We start from the raw sequence: 18,607 nt of genomic DNA, 5'->3' as shown, positions 1-18,607 counted from the left end.
TAAAAATTTATACTAAAGCATTTGTTGCCAATAGATATTCTAAATAGTGTTGAAGTAGTTATAGATTATATTATTTAAGCATTCTTAATTTTGCACTTATCTTATGTTTCAGCATATTATTTTTTTAAATTACATAATCTTAAAATTCAAAAGACCTTAAAGTCAGGAATAAATGTTGAAATTTAATAAGATTGGCATTTAAGGAGACTTTTTTTCTTTTGACTGTTAATGAGACAAATTATATTGACCAATCTTTGCATTCCTACTGTGTGTGAACCATGTGGCTGTCCGTGATCTGTTTCTTTTAATGCAAGAAAAGCATTTTGAGTTACTTTAAAATAAATAAATAAACAACCTTAAAAGCTGTGTAATCAAATAAAAGGAAAAAAAAACCTACTGCAGCTAAAAAAGTCTTTTCTGTGAATAAACATTTTAAGAAAATATTTTTATTTTTAGAATTGAAATTTTGTTTACTTAGTATATTCCCTTAAGTATGTTTTATTGGAACCTAGCCAAACAAGAAATTCAGAATAAAGGCTGAACTTAAGAATTTTTTTATACGTGTTGCTGAAGTATACCTTTTATCCACATGCTAAATTATATATGCTAATGACCTCCTAAAAGTAGAACTCACCGTGACATACATTTTAAGTTGTCACTGATCAGATTCAGTTTTGGATTTTGTAATATGTATCTTTATTGATGTAGACATTTATACTCTGGGCACTGTATTTAACTTAGTTGGGCAAAAAGTGCTTTGACAAACATTCCTCGTGCCCTCCACCATTTCTTCCATACCTCTCATTGATGCCCTTCCTTCTACAGCATCTCCAGCACTGCTTGCAGAAGAGGAGGAAGCATTGCACTGCCCTACCTAAAGAACTGCCTCCTCCCCCTCCCCTGCAAGTGGTGCTGTAGACAGGTAAGGCAGTTTGGTGCTACCCTTTCAAGTTTCAGACTATGAATCAAGTAGTCAGAGGTGGAAGTTCCTGGCACTTTTCCCAAAGTGATGCAGAAAACAGGAATTGTAGAAAAAGTAGGAAAAACAGAAAATTGGTTAGATTAATTTTATCCTTTGGAATCCAACCGATTTTATTAATCTTACAGTCTGTAGACCCATGCTATTCTATAGTATATAAAAGAATATATATACACAGATGGAATATAGGTAATGAGTTTTTCATAAACTTAATTTGTTTGGAGGAGCATACCTTTTTTTCCTCCTATTTTTCTGTTGCCAAGTTAGCCTTTCTATTTTAAAATACTTGTGATAAAGGATCAAAGTTGGGTTTTACTCTCTAAAATGACAGAATGAAAAAACTGACAACCGTATTTCTACCTGAAAAGTGATACCCAACTATGAAAGTCAGAAAGTCTAAGACCCACTATTCTAGAAGATGATACGAAATTGGACTATTAGAAGTTGCTCACTTTGGAGTTAGTTTGAGGGATGATTATGTAGTTGCTTAGAGCAGCAAAATTTGTAGTACTGTGTACCTTTGTAAATTCCTAGCTTTCAGAGTTAGTTTAGAGAATTGAGATTTTTAAAAATTTGAACTAATAGTCATCTTAATTCCACACTAGAAGAGACCCAGATTTCCCAGGCAGTCACAGCTGATTAAAGCCTGCACAGTTCATATTTAGTCTAAATTATATTCTCAAAGTTGGGCCAAAAGCAAATTTGAAAAAGAGATGTCAAATGAGTTTGAGGTTTTACTTTGTAGCGCATGTTGGTTTTGAGTATTGGGAAATTGCCTTTTTATTTTGAAAGAACAAGTTTAACTTGAGAAAAGAATTCAGCCTTTTTTCTGAATTTTTTACTCTAGGTTCCATTTAGTAAGAATGTTTATTACCTTTACTTGAATATGTACTAGAAAAAACTAAAATTTTATCAGTTAATTATAGATATCAAGGAAATAATCATCAGAATTCATTGTATATAATTTTTAATTAGATCATTAATTTCTGCTCTGTAAATAGTCCCTTGAATACTCTTTTCGGACTATGAAGTGTTAACTATGTCTTCCTTAAAATTTTGTGGTTGCAGTGATAGTACTACGTAGATGTGTATACCAATAATATAAATTCTTCTGAATTATGATTATGTATACAAAGTACAAATACAACAGCATCAATATCTATATAATCCAATAATGGCTTTATTTTTTTATCCTTACTTTTATCACCTGATTTTTTGCCAAATTTTTACATTAAATACATTGTTTTGAGTTAGGATAATTAAATAGTAAATAGAATTTAAGAAATCCTTTCCTAAATTTAAATATATGGTCACATTTTTAACTCCACAGCATACTTAATGCAAGTAATTAAACTGTTCAGTTTGATCTAGTTTCTGCTCTTTAGAAATTTCAAAGCACTACTGACATGAACAAGTAAATACTATCTTTGTGTTTTAAAAAACTGACCCCTAACTAAACTCTTAATATTAATGACAGTACTTTTGATTTATATGTTATTAAGTTATAGTGTATGGTGTAGCAGCAATCAGGTAAGGATTAGTGAGGCTTTTTTTCTGTTTTGTAATTTTGAAATTTTAGAAACAAACTTAAATAATAAAAAACTTAATAGAAGAATCTATTGGTAGATTTATTTATGTGTGCAATATCTTGGGTCCTATATTCAGAAAAACATCTTACAAGATTATTGGGAAAAATCCCTTCAGAATCATAACTGCATTTAAAATTAGTAGATTTTTAAAAATATCCAAAGAAAGGGAGTTCTCTGATGGCCTAGCGGGTTGAGGCTCCTGCGTTCTCACCACTGTGGCTCTGGTTGCTGCTGTGAGGCATAGGTTCAATCCCTGACCCAGGAATTCCCACATACTGCCTTTGTGGCAAAAAAGAAAAAAAAATACAAAAAAAAAAAAAAAAAAAAAAAAAAACCCAAGAGAGGACCTGAAATAAACATTGCAACTCTCATTTAAAAAAAAAAAAAGAGAAAAGAAAAAAAAAGAAACAAAGAAATACAGTGAATACAGTGTAATACAAAGAATGCTACAATAAATAAATAGGAATCTGGGGGAGCTCCCACCATGGCACAGTGAGTTAAGGATCCCACTGCAGTGGCTCTGGTCACTGTGGAGGCATGGGCTCCATCCCAGGCCTGGCACAGTAGGTTAATGGATCCCATCTTGAGAATTCCTGCTGTGGCACAACAGGGTGGGGGGCATCTCTGCAGCACCAGACACAGATTCAGTCCCTGGCCAGCCCTGTGGATTAAAGATCCAGTGTTGCTACAGCTGTACCATAGATCAGATCTATGGCTTGGATCTGACCCTGGACTGGTAACTCCATATGCTGGAGGGTAGCCCCTCCCAAAACAAATATGGGGTTTGGTTTGTTTTGTTTTGCTTTTTAGGGCTGCACCTGAGGCATGTGGAAGTTCCCAGGCTAGGAGTCAAATCGGAACTTCAGCTGCCATCCTATTCCACAGCCACAACAACGTCATATCCAAGCCACGTCTGCAACCTACACCATAGCTCATGGCAACACCAGATCCTTAACGCACCGAGCAAGGCCAGGGATAGAATCCGCATCCTTGTGTTCATAACCCGCTGAGCCACAACCAGAACTCCTAGTTATCTTTTCTTGATCTCACTTTTTCAAATCATTTTATAAAATAGGATGATTGGATTAGTTTTTTTTTTCTGTGACATACAATTCCAAAAACTCAGTAAAGTTGGAAAAACAGAGTGATTAATAAAAACATCCTCAGAAAATTAAGTTTTTCTCTAGAAGTGTCCATTTATTCATATGATATGGATGTTATTAAATCTGGCTGAATGAGGACTAAGGAGATTTCATATTCTCCAAACATTTTATATTGAACCACTATTAGCTGGTTACTAGGTTGTTTCAGTTTATCCATTTTTCATTTATAATTTCTATATAGTTTATAGTTTACTGTATGTCTTTATTTATACTACTTTTATTTAACAAAAGTCTTATGAAATGTCTTTTGAATGAATATAGTCATCTATTGCTGCATAAAAAATAACCACAAAACATAATAGCTTAAAACAGTAAAGAAGTTCCCATTGTGGCTCAATGGTTAACGAATCCGACTAGGAACCATGAGGTTGCGGCTTCAATCCCTGGCCTTGCTCAGTGGGTTAAGGATCTGGCATTGCCATGAGCTGTGGTGTAGGTTGCAGATGCGGCTCGGATCCTGCGTTGCTGTGGCTGTGGTATAGGCCAGCAGCTACAGCTCCAATTAGACCCCTACCCTGGGAACCTCCATATGCCGAGGGAGCGGCTCAAGAAGTGGCAAAAAGACCAAAAAAAAAAAAAAAAGTAGATAACTAATATAACACTTTTTGTGACAAATCGTTCATTTACTCTGAAACATTTGCTTTACCAGTTGAGGTAGTTCCTTAAGTTTATTAAATGTAATTTGAAATTTCCAATAATAGTATTTTCCTTGTCTTAAAATTGATGTGCCAGCCTTAATATTTTAAGATTCAATTCAGTATATAGTCATCTTTTGTCTTTTTTTTTTTTTTTTTTTAAGGGCCGCACCCGCAGCATATAGAGGTTCCCAGGCTAGGGGTCGAATCAGAGCTGTAGCCTCTGGCCTACACCACAGCTACAGCAACACAGAATCCAAGTTGCATCTGTGACCTACACTACAACTCACAGCAATACCAGATTCTGAATCCACTCAACGAGGCCAGGGATCAAACCTGTGACGTCATGTATTTTAGTCAGATTCATTTTCTCTGAGCCACAATGGGAACTCCATTTTTTTTGGTCTTTTTTTCAGGGGGTGGGTATGTAGTCATCTTTAATGAGGTATAGTTTAATCCATATTATATTGGATTCCATATAACAGCAGTGTTGCAATTATACCAACTTTTATTATTAATTATTTCCAAAGTAAATAAAAGGTCTACAAATTGAACAAAATTATATTTATATTTTTCTTTTTTTATAAAGTATTTCCATGAACATTAGTAAGTACATTGGTTTTGTGAGAATTCTTATACTTTAAATTTTAAATCAATATTGTCAGATATGTAAATCAATTTTGTTAGCATTGAAACATGTAGGGACAACACTTAAAATACTTCCAAAATTGCATAGTGTAGGCTGTATTTTTTTTTTTTTTTTCTAATTTTTTAGGGCCCACACCTGCGGCATATGGAGGTTCCCAGGGTAGGGGTCGAATCGGAGCTATAGCGGCCGGCCTACACCACAGCCACAGCAACGCAGGATCCGAGCCGCATCTGCAACCTACAACACAGCTCACAGCAAGGCCGGATCCTTAACCCACTGAGCAAGGCCAGGGATTGAAGCTGCAACCTCATGGTTCCTAGTCGGATTCGTTAACCACTGCGCCATGACAGGAACTCCTTAAATTTCTTTCTCCTTACAAATATCTTCTTTGTTTGAATTTGTCATCATATTATGACTTTTTGTTGTTGAGAAATAGTTTGATTTTTTTTTTTTTTTTGTCTGTGCCTGCCTCATTAGAAAATTCCTGGGCCAGGGATTGAACCCACAGCACAGCAGTGACAGCACCAGAACTTTAATTTGCTGAGCAACCAGGGAACTCTGAGAAATAGTTTTTATGATTACTTTAATGACCAACCATTCCAGCAAGTCAGTAAGCCATTTATTTACATAAAACGTTGCTTTGAAATGATCTAGTTTGTTTTAGGAGTTCTCTTGTGGCACCACGGGTTGTCACTGCAGCAGCTTAGGTCACTGCTGTGGTGTAGGTACAGTCCCTGGCCAGGATCTTCCACATGCCATGAATACAGCCAAAATTAAATTTTTTTAAATGACACAGTTTGTTTCATTTTTTTCTATATTATTTCCCTCCTTTAAATTATGTCCTGGAGTTCTCTGCTGGCTCAGTGGGTTAAGGATTTGATATCGTCCAGGGTTGATCCCTAGCCCTGGAACTTCCACAGGCCATGAGCTCAGCCAGAAAAAGAAAACTAAATTGTGTCCTTAAATTCAGTTCCCAGGTACCCTTTTTTACCAGGAGTACAATAATCACATGATTTTAATAAGAAATTAAAGGTTAGACTAAGTAGCTAATTATTGGTATTAATTTATGAAAGTGTTTTTTCTTGCTCTCCTTTTTTTATTAGGTGAGTGTGGTCCAAGATTCAGTAAATATATCAGGACATACTAATACAAATACTTTGAAGGTGCCTGAATGTCGACTAGCAGAAGATTTAGGTAATCTCTGGGAAAACACAAGATTTACAGATTGCAGTTTTTTCGTGAGAGGACAAGAATTTAAAGCTCATAAATCTGTACTTGCAGGTACTTTCTACTTTTGGGTAACCTACTATGTTTCTTTCATAAATTTGTGCATTAAATAATGATGCTTAATCTTGTTACAGCTCGATCCCCAGTTTTTAATGCAATGTTTGAACATGAAATGGAAGAAAGCAAAAAGGTAAACATAGTTTAAAGGGCTAATATTTAATTTGTATAAATGTAGAATAGTGGAATGTATATTTTAAAAGTAATGGTGCATGTTCTTACTATGATTTTAGAAAGAAAGATGGGGAAATGTGTTCTATAGTAGAAAAGAAGAGATAGCTTAATGTGGGTGAATATCCCAAATAACAGCTATTTTGACACCCTTCTGGTAGCAAAATAAATGGGTAGTTTTTATCTAGAGGGTAGCTATACAAAAAGATGTTCTAGTCCATAATTATTTGAGAGTTCTCCAGTTAAGATGTCTATTCTTTGTTTCTAGACTTTATGAGTTGATTTTGGGATTTGTCTTCTAGGACAAAAATAATGCCTACATTGTTTTTACCACTATTATAAGGGGATATTTATTAGATTTAATAAAGGACATAAATCATGTCACTATTAGTATACATTAAGTGTAATCCAGGTATTGATTACCTATTTGGTTTTCCTACATATTTCTCTTGGACCTGTCATTTTGAAATGAAGTCAGATTAAAGACCAGAGGTGGCTTTTTGCTGGTTGCATTCCATGTGAGCCTTACTGCTCCAAATGGGTAACTCCTGAGTTGATTTATGTGACTCAGCTTTATTCTCCCTGTAGAACCTAGAGGCTACAACAAGAATAACTGCTTTCTTTCCTTTGATTGTTAGTCTGGGCCAGTAGTATGATCAGTCTTGTGATCAATGATGTCAGATGTTATTGTTAGCAAAGGATCAAAAAATTTAGGTATTGTTTAGCATTAGATATTTAGATATTCATCAATCTCAAGAGAGAAACCAAATACAAAGATACAGGAGTAAAAATGCAAGTAGTCTTCTTTGGACTTGAGTATGTCTCAAGCAAAGAGGTAAGGTGCAGTAGATAATATCACATGCCATTTTTTAGAAGAGTTCTGAGAGAGTAAGCTCTGTTATGATCTCAAATACCTGACCCTATCTTTACTTAAAGCTGGGACTAGAACTATTGGTTATAGGGTCTTAGGCATTGTATTATGACCTAAATTTTTTCAACAAAGAAAAAATTAATTACCATCTTCCTCTAAGAGAGAGATCAGAAACTGAATATAGATGCATTTTGTTTGGCTTTACAGGGTTTGTGGTTTGGTGTTTTTTGTTTGTTTGTTTTTGTTTTTTTGTTTTGTGTTTTGTCTTTTTTCTTTTTAGGGCTGTACCCACGGCATATGGAGGTTCCCAGGCTAGGGGTTGAATTGGAGCTACAGCTGCCGGCCTATTCCAGAGCCATAGCAATGCCAGATCTGAGGCGAGTCTGCAACCTACAGCACAGCTCACAGCAACGCCGGATCCTTAACCCACTGAGCAAGGCCAGGGATCGAACCTGCAACCTCATGGTTCCTAGTCGGATTCATTTCTGCTGGGCCACAACAGGAACTCTGGGTTTTTGTTTTTGTTTGAACTCTTGTTAATTGAGAAATTGGGGTTTATATTCCTACATGGTAGTGCTTGACTAAGTGTGCTTCTTCTTAAGACTTGCCTGTTTCACTTTGCCTGCTTAGCTTACTGAAGATTTGCCTACCTCAATTTTAAAATAAACTTTAGGAGTTCCAGTCTTGGTGCAGCAGAAACAAATCTGACTAGGGACCATGAGGTTGCGGGTTCGATTCCTGGCCTCACTCAGTGGGTTAAGGATCCGGCGTTGCTGTGAGTTGTGGTGTAGGTTGCAGACGCGGCAGATTGGATCTGGCATTGCTGTGGCTGTGGCGTAGGCCGGCAGCAACAGCTCCAATTAGACTCCTAGCCTGGGAACCTCCATATGCCACAGGTGCGGCCCTAAAGAGACAGAAAAGACAAAAAATTAAAAAATAAAATAAACTTTAATGTATATTTGAGTTGTACAGTACATGAGTACTGATTTGGGGCTTTTAAATTACTGTCATAGTTTGGCTTTGGTTTATTTGTGTATGTATTCTTTAAATATAACTCTTTTGTGTTGTTTTTATACCAGAATCGAGTGGAAATAAATGATGTAGACCCTGAGGTTTTTAAAGAAATGATGAGATTCATTTACACAGGGAAAGCACCAAACCTTGACAAAATGGCTGACAATTTGTTGGCAGCTGCAGACAAAGTAAGTAATTAGGTCTTAAAGAGCTGAAAAATGTCCCAAGCTTGATGTATCTAGAAAACTATCCTCAAATGAAAACCCCCAATAATTTGAAATATTGAAATAATTTATCCTATTTATGGAGAGCTCTTGAGAGTATTAAATAACACACAATAGGATAATATGGAAATGAAATTTTTTTTTTAATCAGTAAGACATGAAAATATCTTGGGCCAATTTAGAGTATATAGAAGAAAGGGGAGATTAACTGTAGACTCAATAGTTTTGAGCGTATTTTTATTCTGTTTTATGAAAACACACAGAGCATATATAATTTATTGCAATTTTCAGATAGACTCAAGGTAAAGTGCATGACCTTTAAATTTTAAAATGCCCTTATAATAGCATCAAAAATATTAAATATATAGCTGTAAGTCTGACAAAAGATGTTCAAAACCTGTATATTGAAAGTTATACTGCCAAGAGAAATTCAAGTAGATCTAAATAAATGGAGAGAGAAATCTTGTTCATGGGCTAGAAATCTTAACATTGTTAAAATTTCAATTCTCATTTGATGAGTAGAACCAACATATGCCTACCAAAATCCTAGCATGAGGTTTTTTTGTTTTCTTTTTTTTAGGGGGGAGGAGGGTTGACAAGCTGATTTGAAAATTTATAAGGACCTGAAGTAGTCAAGTAATTTTGAAAAAAAAAAATAATCAAAGTGGGGAACTCATAAAACATCAGTATTTAAGACACTGTTGCATTGATGACAAGAGACAGACAACTCTAAAATAGTACAGAAATAGACTGTCACATGTATGAATTTTTGATAAAAGTGCAAACAAAGACAATTCAATGGAGAAAGGATATAGTCTTTTCAATAAATGGTGCTGGAGGACTTGAATACCCTATGCCCAAAAAAATGAACAGTGATTGAACTCATTTGAAAAAAAACTGTGTACGTGAACTTCACACCATATACAGAAGTAGCACAAAATGGTTTATTATAAAGCTAAAAGTCTAAAACTTCTAGAAGAAGACATACGAGGAAGTCTTCATGATCTTATATTAGGCAGAGACTTCTTAGCTATGACACCAAAAACATAATACATAAAAGGAAAAATGATAAATTGGATTTCAGTGAAATTTAAAACTTCTTTTCTTCAAAAGACACAGGAGACTAAAAAGAACAGCCACGGACTGGGAGAAAATATTTGCAAAGCATATATTTGATGAACAGCTTTTATCTAGAATATATCTGATAAAGGACTAATATTCAGACTATATAAAGAACTCTCAAAACTCAGTTATAAGTAAACAATGTTATTTCTAAAAATAAAAATATTTGCACAGACACTTCCTAAAATAATTCCATAAAGTATATCAAAAGGTGTTTAACATCATTAGTTATTCAGTTTATTAATATAAATTGATCGTTCCACTTATAGAAGACTCCTGAAAATACAGACTGTAGCAGTAGAAAACAAAGGTGTTGCCTGAGGTGGTCTGAGAAAGAAGGATTACAAAAAGGGTAGAAGGAAACTTTGGGGAAAATGAATATGTTTGCTATCTTGATTTAATGGTGGTTATGTGACTATACAAACTTATCGAAGTATAAGTTAAATGTGTTCAGTTTATTGTATGTCAGTTATAACTCAGTTTGTCAGGATGTTCTGATAACATATATACTAATAACTAAGTTTTTAATGGTTATGAATATGATTTGTTTAGCCTTATTCTTCAAGATTAAGTAGCCTTATTCTTCAAGATTGAGTAGTGACAGCCTAAGATTAATTATGCATTGTACTGGGTGGTGTTTAAAATAGTGGAACAGAGAAATATATTAAGAGTATTGAATAATAAGTTACCTTTAAAAAATAAAACTGCTTTTCACAAAAAGAAATTTCCTAAAAAAATTAGTCTTTCTCTTGAATGCATTAATTCATGCTTTCTTTATGTTTAAAATAATTTAAAGACTTTTAAAGTACCCTCAAAGTGTAATGTGGTTTAACTTCATTTTCTAAGTTACAAATTTTATGTATTTAAAAAACTTGGTAGTTTGAGTAAATGTTTAATGTTTATACTTTTCTTTTGGATAGTATGCACTGGAACGGCTGAAAGTCATGTGTGAAGAAGCTTTGTGTAGTAACCTCTCAGTAGAAAATGTTGCTGATACCCTTGTCCTTGCAGATTTGCACAGTGCAGAACAGTTGAAAGCACAAGCCATAGACTTTATTAATAGGTAAGCTATGCTTGTATTTCAGTGGGCATGACACCTTCAACAATTTTTCTACCGGACTTTTTCTTAAGTGTGTTTAAATCTTCAATGCAGGTGCAGTGTACTTCGACAGCTTGGGTGTAAAGATGGGAAAAACTGGAACAGCAAGTAAGATAACATCAGTTTCTGACTTAAAGTTGATCTGCATACATGAAATTAAGTGTTTGCATAGCCTTTTTTTCATCTATAATAAGTATGAATCCAGATATTAACTTACATTAAGCAAACTGCCAGTTTAAAAAATAATAATTTGACTACTTAGTGGATTCTTGAGGCTATGCTCCCTTGTAGATCAGCTTCTAATGTGAACTGGAACGGACAGTCTAATTTCTCAAGCACATGTGTTCATGTAGTATATAGCTAGCTGAGTCCAAGTATTTCAGTGGCTACTTGAGATCCTATCCCTGCCCCTTGAGAAAGCATTTCTAAAACTCTGGGAAATATCCATTTTATCCTATGAGGAATGTACCTAGATTTGCCTAGAAAGTCTTTACATTCAAATGCTACCCACTGCTTCTTAGGGTAGCCAAGTACCTTGCATTACATGCTATATTAGGTTAATTGCCTAGCATTTCAGAAATGGTACAATTTGATCTTTCCTTTCCCTGGTAAAACTACACGGAGTGGGGTAGTTTTGACATTTTTCTGAGCCTGCACCTTCAGAATGTGACATAACTATTAGAACTTAGTCCCTTCTTTTTTCTTATTCACTCATGTTTAGAGTGACTTGTTCACTTGTCACAATTACCCAAAATCAAAAAGAGGAGTCAGTAGGTTGAAGAGTTTGCCTCTGCTTTTGATTATTTTTTCTCTGTAAATCTTTAAATTCTATTTTTGCAAATTATCAAAAGTTGCTATAAGAAAGTGGTGGGGGGAAACACTGTTAGAGACAAGAAAATGAATATTTGACTTATTTCCCTTTGCCTTCATCTGTTTTGAGAGGTATGAATGTGGTTAACTAAATTTTTAACAGTTCGTGAATTCTGCTTTCTGAAAGTAAATATTAGTGACTAAGATATTAGTCATTCTGTATATTTGTCAGTATGTGATAATATGTTATCATCATGGTATGTGGTCCTAAGAAAAAAATCAAATGACAGTTTTGTAATTCTTTGTCCTTAGCCATTTTTAAGCTCTAGTTTTATTCTATTAAGAAAATATTTACATTGTATAACTTTTTGATTGACAAAAAATATAAGCTTATTTTATATCCCCTAAAGAAGCTGTGTTATATGTAGGGCCCTTCAAGAGACATTTGTTGAATAAATGAAAATGTCAGGTATGTTAAGAAGTTATCTATGTGATTCTAAACAACTAGTTAAAATTATAAACATATTGGTAATTTGATGTCAGGCAAATTTTTTAAAAATTGTTATTAGCTACCATTTGGTTGAGCAAACATTTATCTAGCATCTATTGTGTTTCAAGTACCATGCTAGAGTGCTGCATATAAAAACAATTATGAGGGAAAATCCTTGTTCTTTGGAAATTTATCTGATGAAAGAAACTGATCCATAAATATATCATTTTATTATAATATGGTAAGTAAGGTGATAAAGAAGTTTATGTATGTTCAGGACACTTGACTAAGGCTGTAGGTTTAGGAAGAAGGTAACTGAACTGAGTCATAAAACATGAAAAGGAACTAGCCACAGCTAAGAAGAAAATGGCATTGCAGACAGATAGGATAGAATCAAAGTATAAAAGCATAAAGCAGTATTTGGTCATTCATTTGATAAATATTTATTTTTATTATATGGCAAATTACCAAGGCACTGTGCTTAGTGCAAAGAATAAAACGATGAATGTGACAGATGTTTTTCCTGGCTTCATGGAGTTTATGATTTAGCAGGAGATAGATAGGAATTAAACAGTAGTTGAAATAAAATGTAGTAACAGGTAAGGTAGTGCGTATCCATTTAACCATATAGCAAAGGGACCCAGCCTAATTTAGGGTTCTTTTAAAATATTGTTGTATAAATGAAGACCTGAAACATTAGTTGGAGTTTCTCTGATGAAGAAGAAGGAAGAGGGAGTTCCTGTTGTGGCGCAGCAGAAATGAATCCAACTAGTAACCATGAGGATGAGCTTTTGATCCCCGGCCTTGCTCAGTGGGTTAAGGATGCCGTGAACTGTTGTGTAGGTTACAGACATGGCTCAGATCCCAAGTTGCTATGGCTGTGGCATAGGCCAGCAGCTGCAGCGCTGATTTAACCCCAGCCTGGAAACTTACATATGCCATGGGTGCGGCCCTAAAAAAAAAAGAGGCAAGAGATGGGAAAGTATATCCCAGGAAAAGGCAATAAGGTTTGCAAAGTTTTGGTGATGAGAACAAAAATAGAGAATTGGGATAGGGGTGAGGAGTTCTGTGAGAAGCTGGAAAAAGAAGGCAGACATCTGTTCACAGAAGGTCACTAAGTAATGTTGGAGCTTTCAGACCTATTCAAAGAGTAACAGACATCCGGTGAAAGGTTTTGATGTAAGTAGGGTAGGGCATGATCAGGTGTATGTTTTTAGCACTCTCTCCGGTTGCAGGGTGGCGAATAGATTGGGGGGAAGTTGAGGTGGTGGTGGTAGTTGAACAAGGTTATAAGTAGGTTGGCCACCAGTTGGAAAGTTACTGGAGTAGTTCAGGCACAAGATGTAGGGTAAAATTAGACCTGGTGTCAGTGAGGCTAGCAGGAAAAAATATTTTGAATGGTCAGTCTATAATATTTGGATATTATTCGGATGGTGAGTGGGTACAAAAGAGAGAAGACAGCAGACAAGGAAGGATACTTGTATACTGGCAAACAGTAGAAGAAGACATGTTGTGTTACTAAGGCAGCCTGGAAGCTGGTTTGAGAGGAACAAGATAAGGGAGTGAAGACAGATTAGCAGATGGTTGTGATAATTCAAATGTGAGATGATGTGGGCCTTAACTAGGAATTCAGGATACCTTTGGAATTAAAATAGGGCTTTGATGATTGATTAGAACAATGACTCCCAGCTGTTTGACTTTAATCACTGGATGACAGTGAAAGCATTAGCTGATTAGAAATAAGGAAGGAGGAATTTGGGGCTTGGGAAAAGACGTTGGGTTCTTATCTGACAGTCCCAAGTTTATGGGTCTCCAAGCACATCCAAATAAAAGAGAACAGTGGTTGGGAACAAACCTTGTAGAAAGGCCTGAGATTTAGCAAATCAAGTGTTTATCATCATTGAATATATTACTGTTGCCAAGAGTGGATGAGTTAAGATGAGTAATGAATGTTAAGGGAGAAGAGTAAGGGCAAAACTTGGAAACTGAGAGAAAATCTGCCAGTAAGAGCCAGGGAGAAGAGCTCTTGAAAGAGTGGGTACAGAAATGGCAACAATGAGAGTAGAGCTGCGGAGACAATTGTCACACACCTCAGGAGAGTAGAGCTGCCAGAAAAATTGAATAGTTTTAGTTGCAACAGAAAATATCAGGTAAAGATATTTTAATGAACTCAAAATTGTTTGAATACATAGAGAGGCAGACAGAGTGTTCCACAATGTTTTGAAATCTGTAAATTTTAAAACAAAATTTGACTGTGCAACAACCCATTTTGAAAAGCACTCTTTAGTAAACATCTCTTCATTTTATTTTTCAGCCAAGCAGCGGACATAATGGAAACATCAGGGTGGAAGTCCATGATTCAGTCTCACCCTCATTTGGTAGCAGAAGCCTTCCGAGCGCTAGCATCTGCACAGTGTCCACAGTTTGGTATTCCACGAAAACGGCTAAAACAGTCTTGAAATCTTCCACGAACTGTAGAAAAATGGAATTGACTTTTACTCCTCCAGGTCCAGAAGGATTCTAGTACACAAACCATAAGCAAGAGTTGTTTCTGTTGTCTTGTCCACAGAACAGAAGCTGAAAAAGCATATTGCTTGCATTTCAGGTGGATAATTTATGGTTTATTCTTCAGCTTTAAATTAGACTGATTATACTCTAATTCACTTCAAGGCCTTAAATTATCTTCAATGACTTCTCTTGTTCATATAATTACTTTAATTTTTTTATTGTGCCTTGTCATTGTGACCAAGGCTATGCAGGATTGCACTAGCTCCATAATGCAGTAATATCAATAACTGAAGATACTTAGTTTCAAAAAGATCTTCCATTAGTTTGAGAAAGGCAAATGAATTTTTTAGGGTTTGTCCTATGCTATCTTTTAGGGTTTAAAACAAGGTTCTCCTTATAAAAGCACTTGTATTGGAGATTACTGTAATGTCTCCAGTCTAAGTTCTATAAATACAGGAGAACCTGCTTACCTTCAAGGTAAGTTATGGCAATACACTGCTTCAATTCTAACTTATTTTTCATTTCAGGGGGCAAATATGCAATGAGTTGGCCCAAATTTTTAGTAAAATTTGTGATGTTTATATGTTAACTGTCCAACTACTAAGAGAAGCATAACAAACCTTTGCTTGTGTTTCTTTGTGAGTTTATCCAAGTTTACAATGATTAAGACTGATTTCAGTAAGAAGAAAGCATGTTTTATGCTGAATTAATTTCTTTAAATTTATAGTGACATACATTTATATGAAGAATTCTGTACATGTTAAAAGTAAGGATGACCAAATGTAAATTTAATGGGTGGGCCAATTAAGATATATATGCACTTTTAATGTGTAACTTTTGTATGCTGAATGGTACTTTTTTTTTTTTTTGCTTTTGAGGAAATTAATAAGGTATAATTAACTGTCTTAACTTTGGAAAAAAATTTTTTAAGACAGATGGAGGCAACTGGGGTGTTTGTGATAACAGATAAGAACGATTTTCTTCATTATAGTTAAGTTGGTTTGGATTTCAGATATTCATTATTGAATTAACTCCTGTTTTATCATACTTTGGAGAAGGCACCTGAACAGTAGATGAATCCTGGCCAGTCTGTACTCCTAACAACAATGAACTGGTATTATTTGCAGACAAAAGGAGAGAACCCTTAGAAATATGTCAGATTACACTCTAAAACCTATTTTCATCCCTAGCTTTCTCCTTTCTGTCTCAGTTACTATACCAACATTATGGATGATGTTGAAATTCTGCATAATGTGAACAGGATAAACTATTTATAAACTGCTTTTCATGGGCCAGTTCTTTATTATAAATGAATTTTAGCTTTAAACACATAGACATCTTCAGTTTTTGATAGCTCTGTTCACAGCAGAGGTCTGTTCTGGTGCAGTGTCCTGGAGAAAGCAGGAGCAATCAGTGTCAAATCACTGCATTTTTTTTTTTTTTTTTTTTTTGTTAATCAGTGGCAGTATGCTTCTTGGGCAAGATTTATGTATGACCACAAAGGGAAAAGGTGTCACTGGAAAAGAAAAAAATGCATATACCTCTGTATTTGCATATATAATGTTATTTCCAGATAATTGGAAAACTCCCCTTAAGGTAGAAGAAAGATTCTTCCACGTGAATGGACTCCATCCTATGTAAGAGTATTATAGGGAGCAGAAATTACTTCTTTAACTTCATTATAAGATTGAGCCCTTTAAATTTACAATGTACAATTTAAAAACACATGCACATACACACACACTTCAAGAATTTAAGATTTTTGCCAAGGGAGTTCCCCGGTGGTCTAGTGGTTAGGATTTGGCACTTTCACCACTGCTGCCCAGGTTCAACCCCTTGTCTAGGAACAGAGATCCCACATCAAGCCACTGCATGCCATGGCAAAAAAAAAAAAATTGCCAGTGTTTATAAGAAAACAAGGCTATTTTATTCCTCAGGCTATAGAATTTTATTGTCATGTATCAAAAAAGTACTGGTGTATCCATTTTTATCACATGCACACAGGCACATTGTGAATTAATTCACTGCTTGAATCTACATTTCTAACCATAGTGACTTCAGTAATAACACATAATGAACATTTCAACTTACCCTTATTTACTTAGTGTTTTTGCAGATCTGAAGGGTTTTATTATAAAGTTTGTTTTTTTTTTTTTTTTTAGTTTTAGTAGCACATTTTGTACCAAAAATGTCAAACACTGTGCTGTAAGAAGATCCACATTTGTAGAAATGTCCACTTCTCAGATAATATAATGCCTATTATACTAACAGAATCATATGATCGTTGATTTATTTTTTTATTTATTATGTATATTTTTGGTATTGTGGGTTCTTGAGGCAGTGATACAAAATGTTAATGTATTCTGCATGAGTGCTCTAATAGCCTTTTTTCTTTCATTTTTAAACTACACACATTATTTTCAGTAGGCACAGACTTTGTCCAGAGCAATGTTGCCTTTTGAACTATAAGCCTGCTCCTGTTTCCCTTTTGTCGCCTAAACAGAGCTTTTTCTTAGAAAAGTAGTAACTGGTTTTAAATGTTGAGTATTATAAAAGTAACCATTGGAAAGCTGTTCTTTAGATTGAGATACAGAAACACTATATTTGTGCCTTTTTCATTTTTAATTTTATCTTGTATCGATACTTGGAGCACAAATATGAAGGTGCCATAACATTATGGCCTGCCATTGTTACCTCCTTGAATACTCATGTGTCATTGTCTTGAAATAGTAATTGGAGATCCTTGCATGTATTACGTGGTATTTTGGGGGTGTGCGTGTGTGTGTGTGTGTGTGTGTGTGTAAGTGTATGTGTGTTCACGTACTTATATTCACTTGGACTTGTGTGTGATATGTTCAAAAGAGTGAATTTCTTAAAATAGGACTCAGTTAAATGTTGAAAGTTTAGATTAGTTGAAATGTATTCCATTTAAATGTGCTTTTGGGGGGGTAAATTGAGAGGAAATTATAATTCTCAAAAATGTGACCAATTTACTGCATGATGAAATGTGAAAACAGTGCCTTTTTAGGACATCAGTTTTAAAATTAAGTTTTAAAATATTAACGAAGATCTTTTAAAAGGTGTCATGAACATTCTTGGTTTATTTTTAAACTAGACCTAAGTTAGAGCTTAAATTGCCAAAAGTATAATGACTAATTTATTTCCCCGTTTAAGTTTTGCACAAATTCAGAACCTAAGCAGAATTCTTTATGAAGTTGTAGATCATAGATGCTACCAAGTGTTACTAAAAGAGAACACTAGGGACTTTGGTAAGTTGTTTTGTTAAAATCCAAGTCAACAATCTTTTCTCAAAGCCAAGTCTACTTAAAGAGGTGAGTTATTCTGAGTTGGATGTTCATGCTCTTTCATGGATAAAGTAAAAATATTCAGTGTATTCTTGCAGAACAAGGTGGATGGGTGGATTTTAGTGTTTTCAGATTACAAAGACAGCACTTTCAGCACACTTAAGAGTATTTTGCAAACCTCTTTTATACAGATTATGAGCTCTACTTTGTTTAAATGTTAAATGAAATGATGTAAATTTTAGGTCCAGCTGAACAAATATTGAGTGCCTACCATGCAAGACTTCCTCTTCACTAGGAATGAAATCACCACACCGTGTCTTCTGTTTGCAATATGTGAACTTTGTGTTTGAAAAGGAATTCTTATATTTAAACCTTTTTCTGTTGTTGAGAGTTTATCATTGTATACTGTAACCCAGTTAATTTTCTTTCAGTTTTTTAGAATGAAGATATAACTTAAGTGAGTCCCAATTTTGAAAATAAAATTCTGCTGGAATTATTTAAAAATTAGTTCTGGGGGAAATTAATTTTCAAGATTAAAATGTGTAAAGACTTATATTGAACTTTTCAGCCTCATTTTTAATCAGCTGATGTCAATGATGAGATACATACTTTGTATCTTGTTGCTGAAAATATTTTTTGCATTTCAGCACGTTGAGTTAAAATAAAGTTGTTACTACTTATTCAGAATTAGTTG

General features: G+C 34.7%; 1 protein-coding gene across 4 annotated transcripts in view; it reads left to right on the top strand.

Annotated features, from left to right (window-relative positions):
• Positions 1–18,600, top strand: part of SPOPL (speckle type BTB/POZ protein like) — a 73,517-nt gene extending 54,917 nt beyond the window's left edge. For 2 of the 4 annotated variants that reach the window (XM_021075289.1, XM_013983943.2), the window contains 7 exons: positions 826–922; positions 6,119–6,296; positions 6,377–6,432; positions 8,421–8,543; positions 10,622–10,764; positions 10,855–10,908; positions 14,415–18,473. In XM_021075289.1, coding sequence (XP_020930948.1) covers positions 826–922; positions 6,119–6,296; positions 6,377–6,432; positions 8,421–8,543; positions 10,622–10,764; positions 10,855–10,908; positions 14,415–14,559 — 796 coding nt within the window. In that variant the 3' untranslated portion in view covers positions 14,560–18,473. Of the gene's footprint in view, positions 1–825; positions 923–6,118; positions 6,297–6,376; positions 6,433–8,420; positions 8,544–10,621; positions 10,765–10,854; positions 10,909–14,414 lie in introns of all 4 variants that reach the window. The other 2 variants (XM_001924688.6, XM_013983941.2) reach the window with 2 other exon arrangements.

This window comes from Sus scrofa, chromosome 15, assembly GCF_000003025.6.
Source record: "Sus scrofa isolate TJ Tabasco breed Duroc chromosome 15, Sscrofa11.1, whole genome shotgun sequence".
In the NCBI taxonomy this organism is placed as follows: Eukaryota; Metazoa; Chordata; class Mammalia; order Artiodactyla; family Suidae; genus Sus; species Sus scrofa.
The sequence above is the reverse complement of the archived record's forward strand: the minus strand, read 5'-3'. Positions and strand labels throughout refer to the sequence as shown.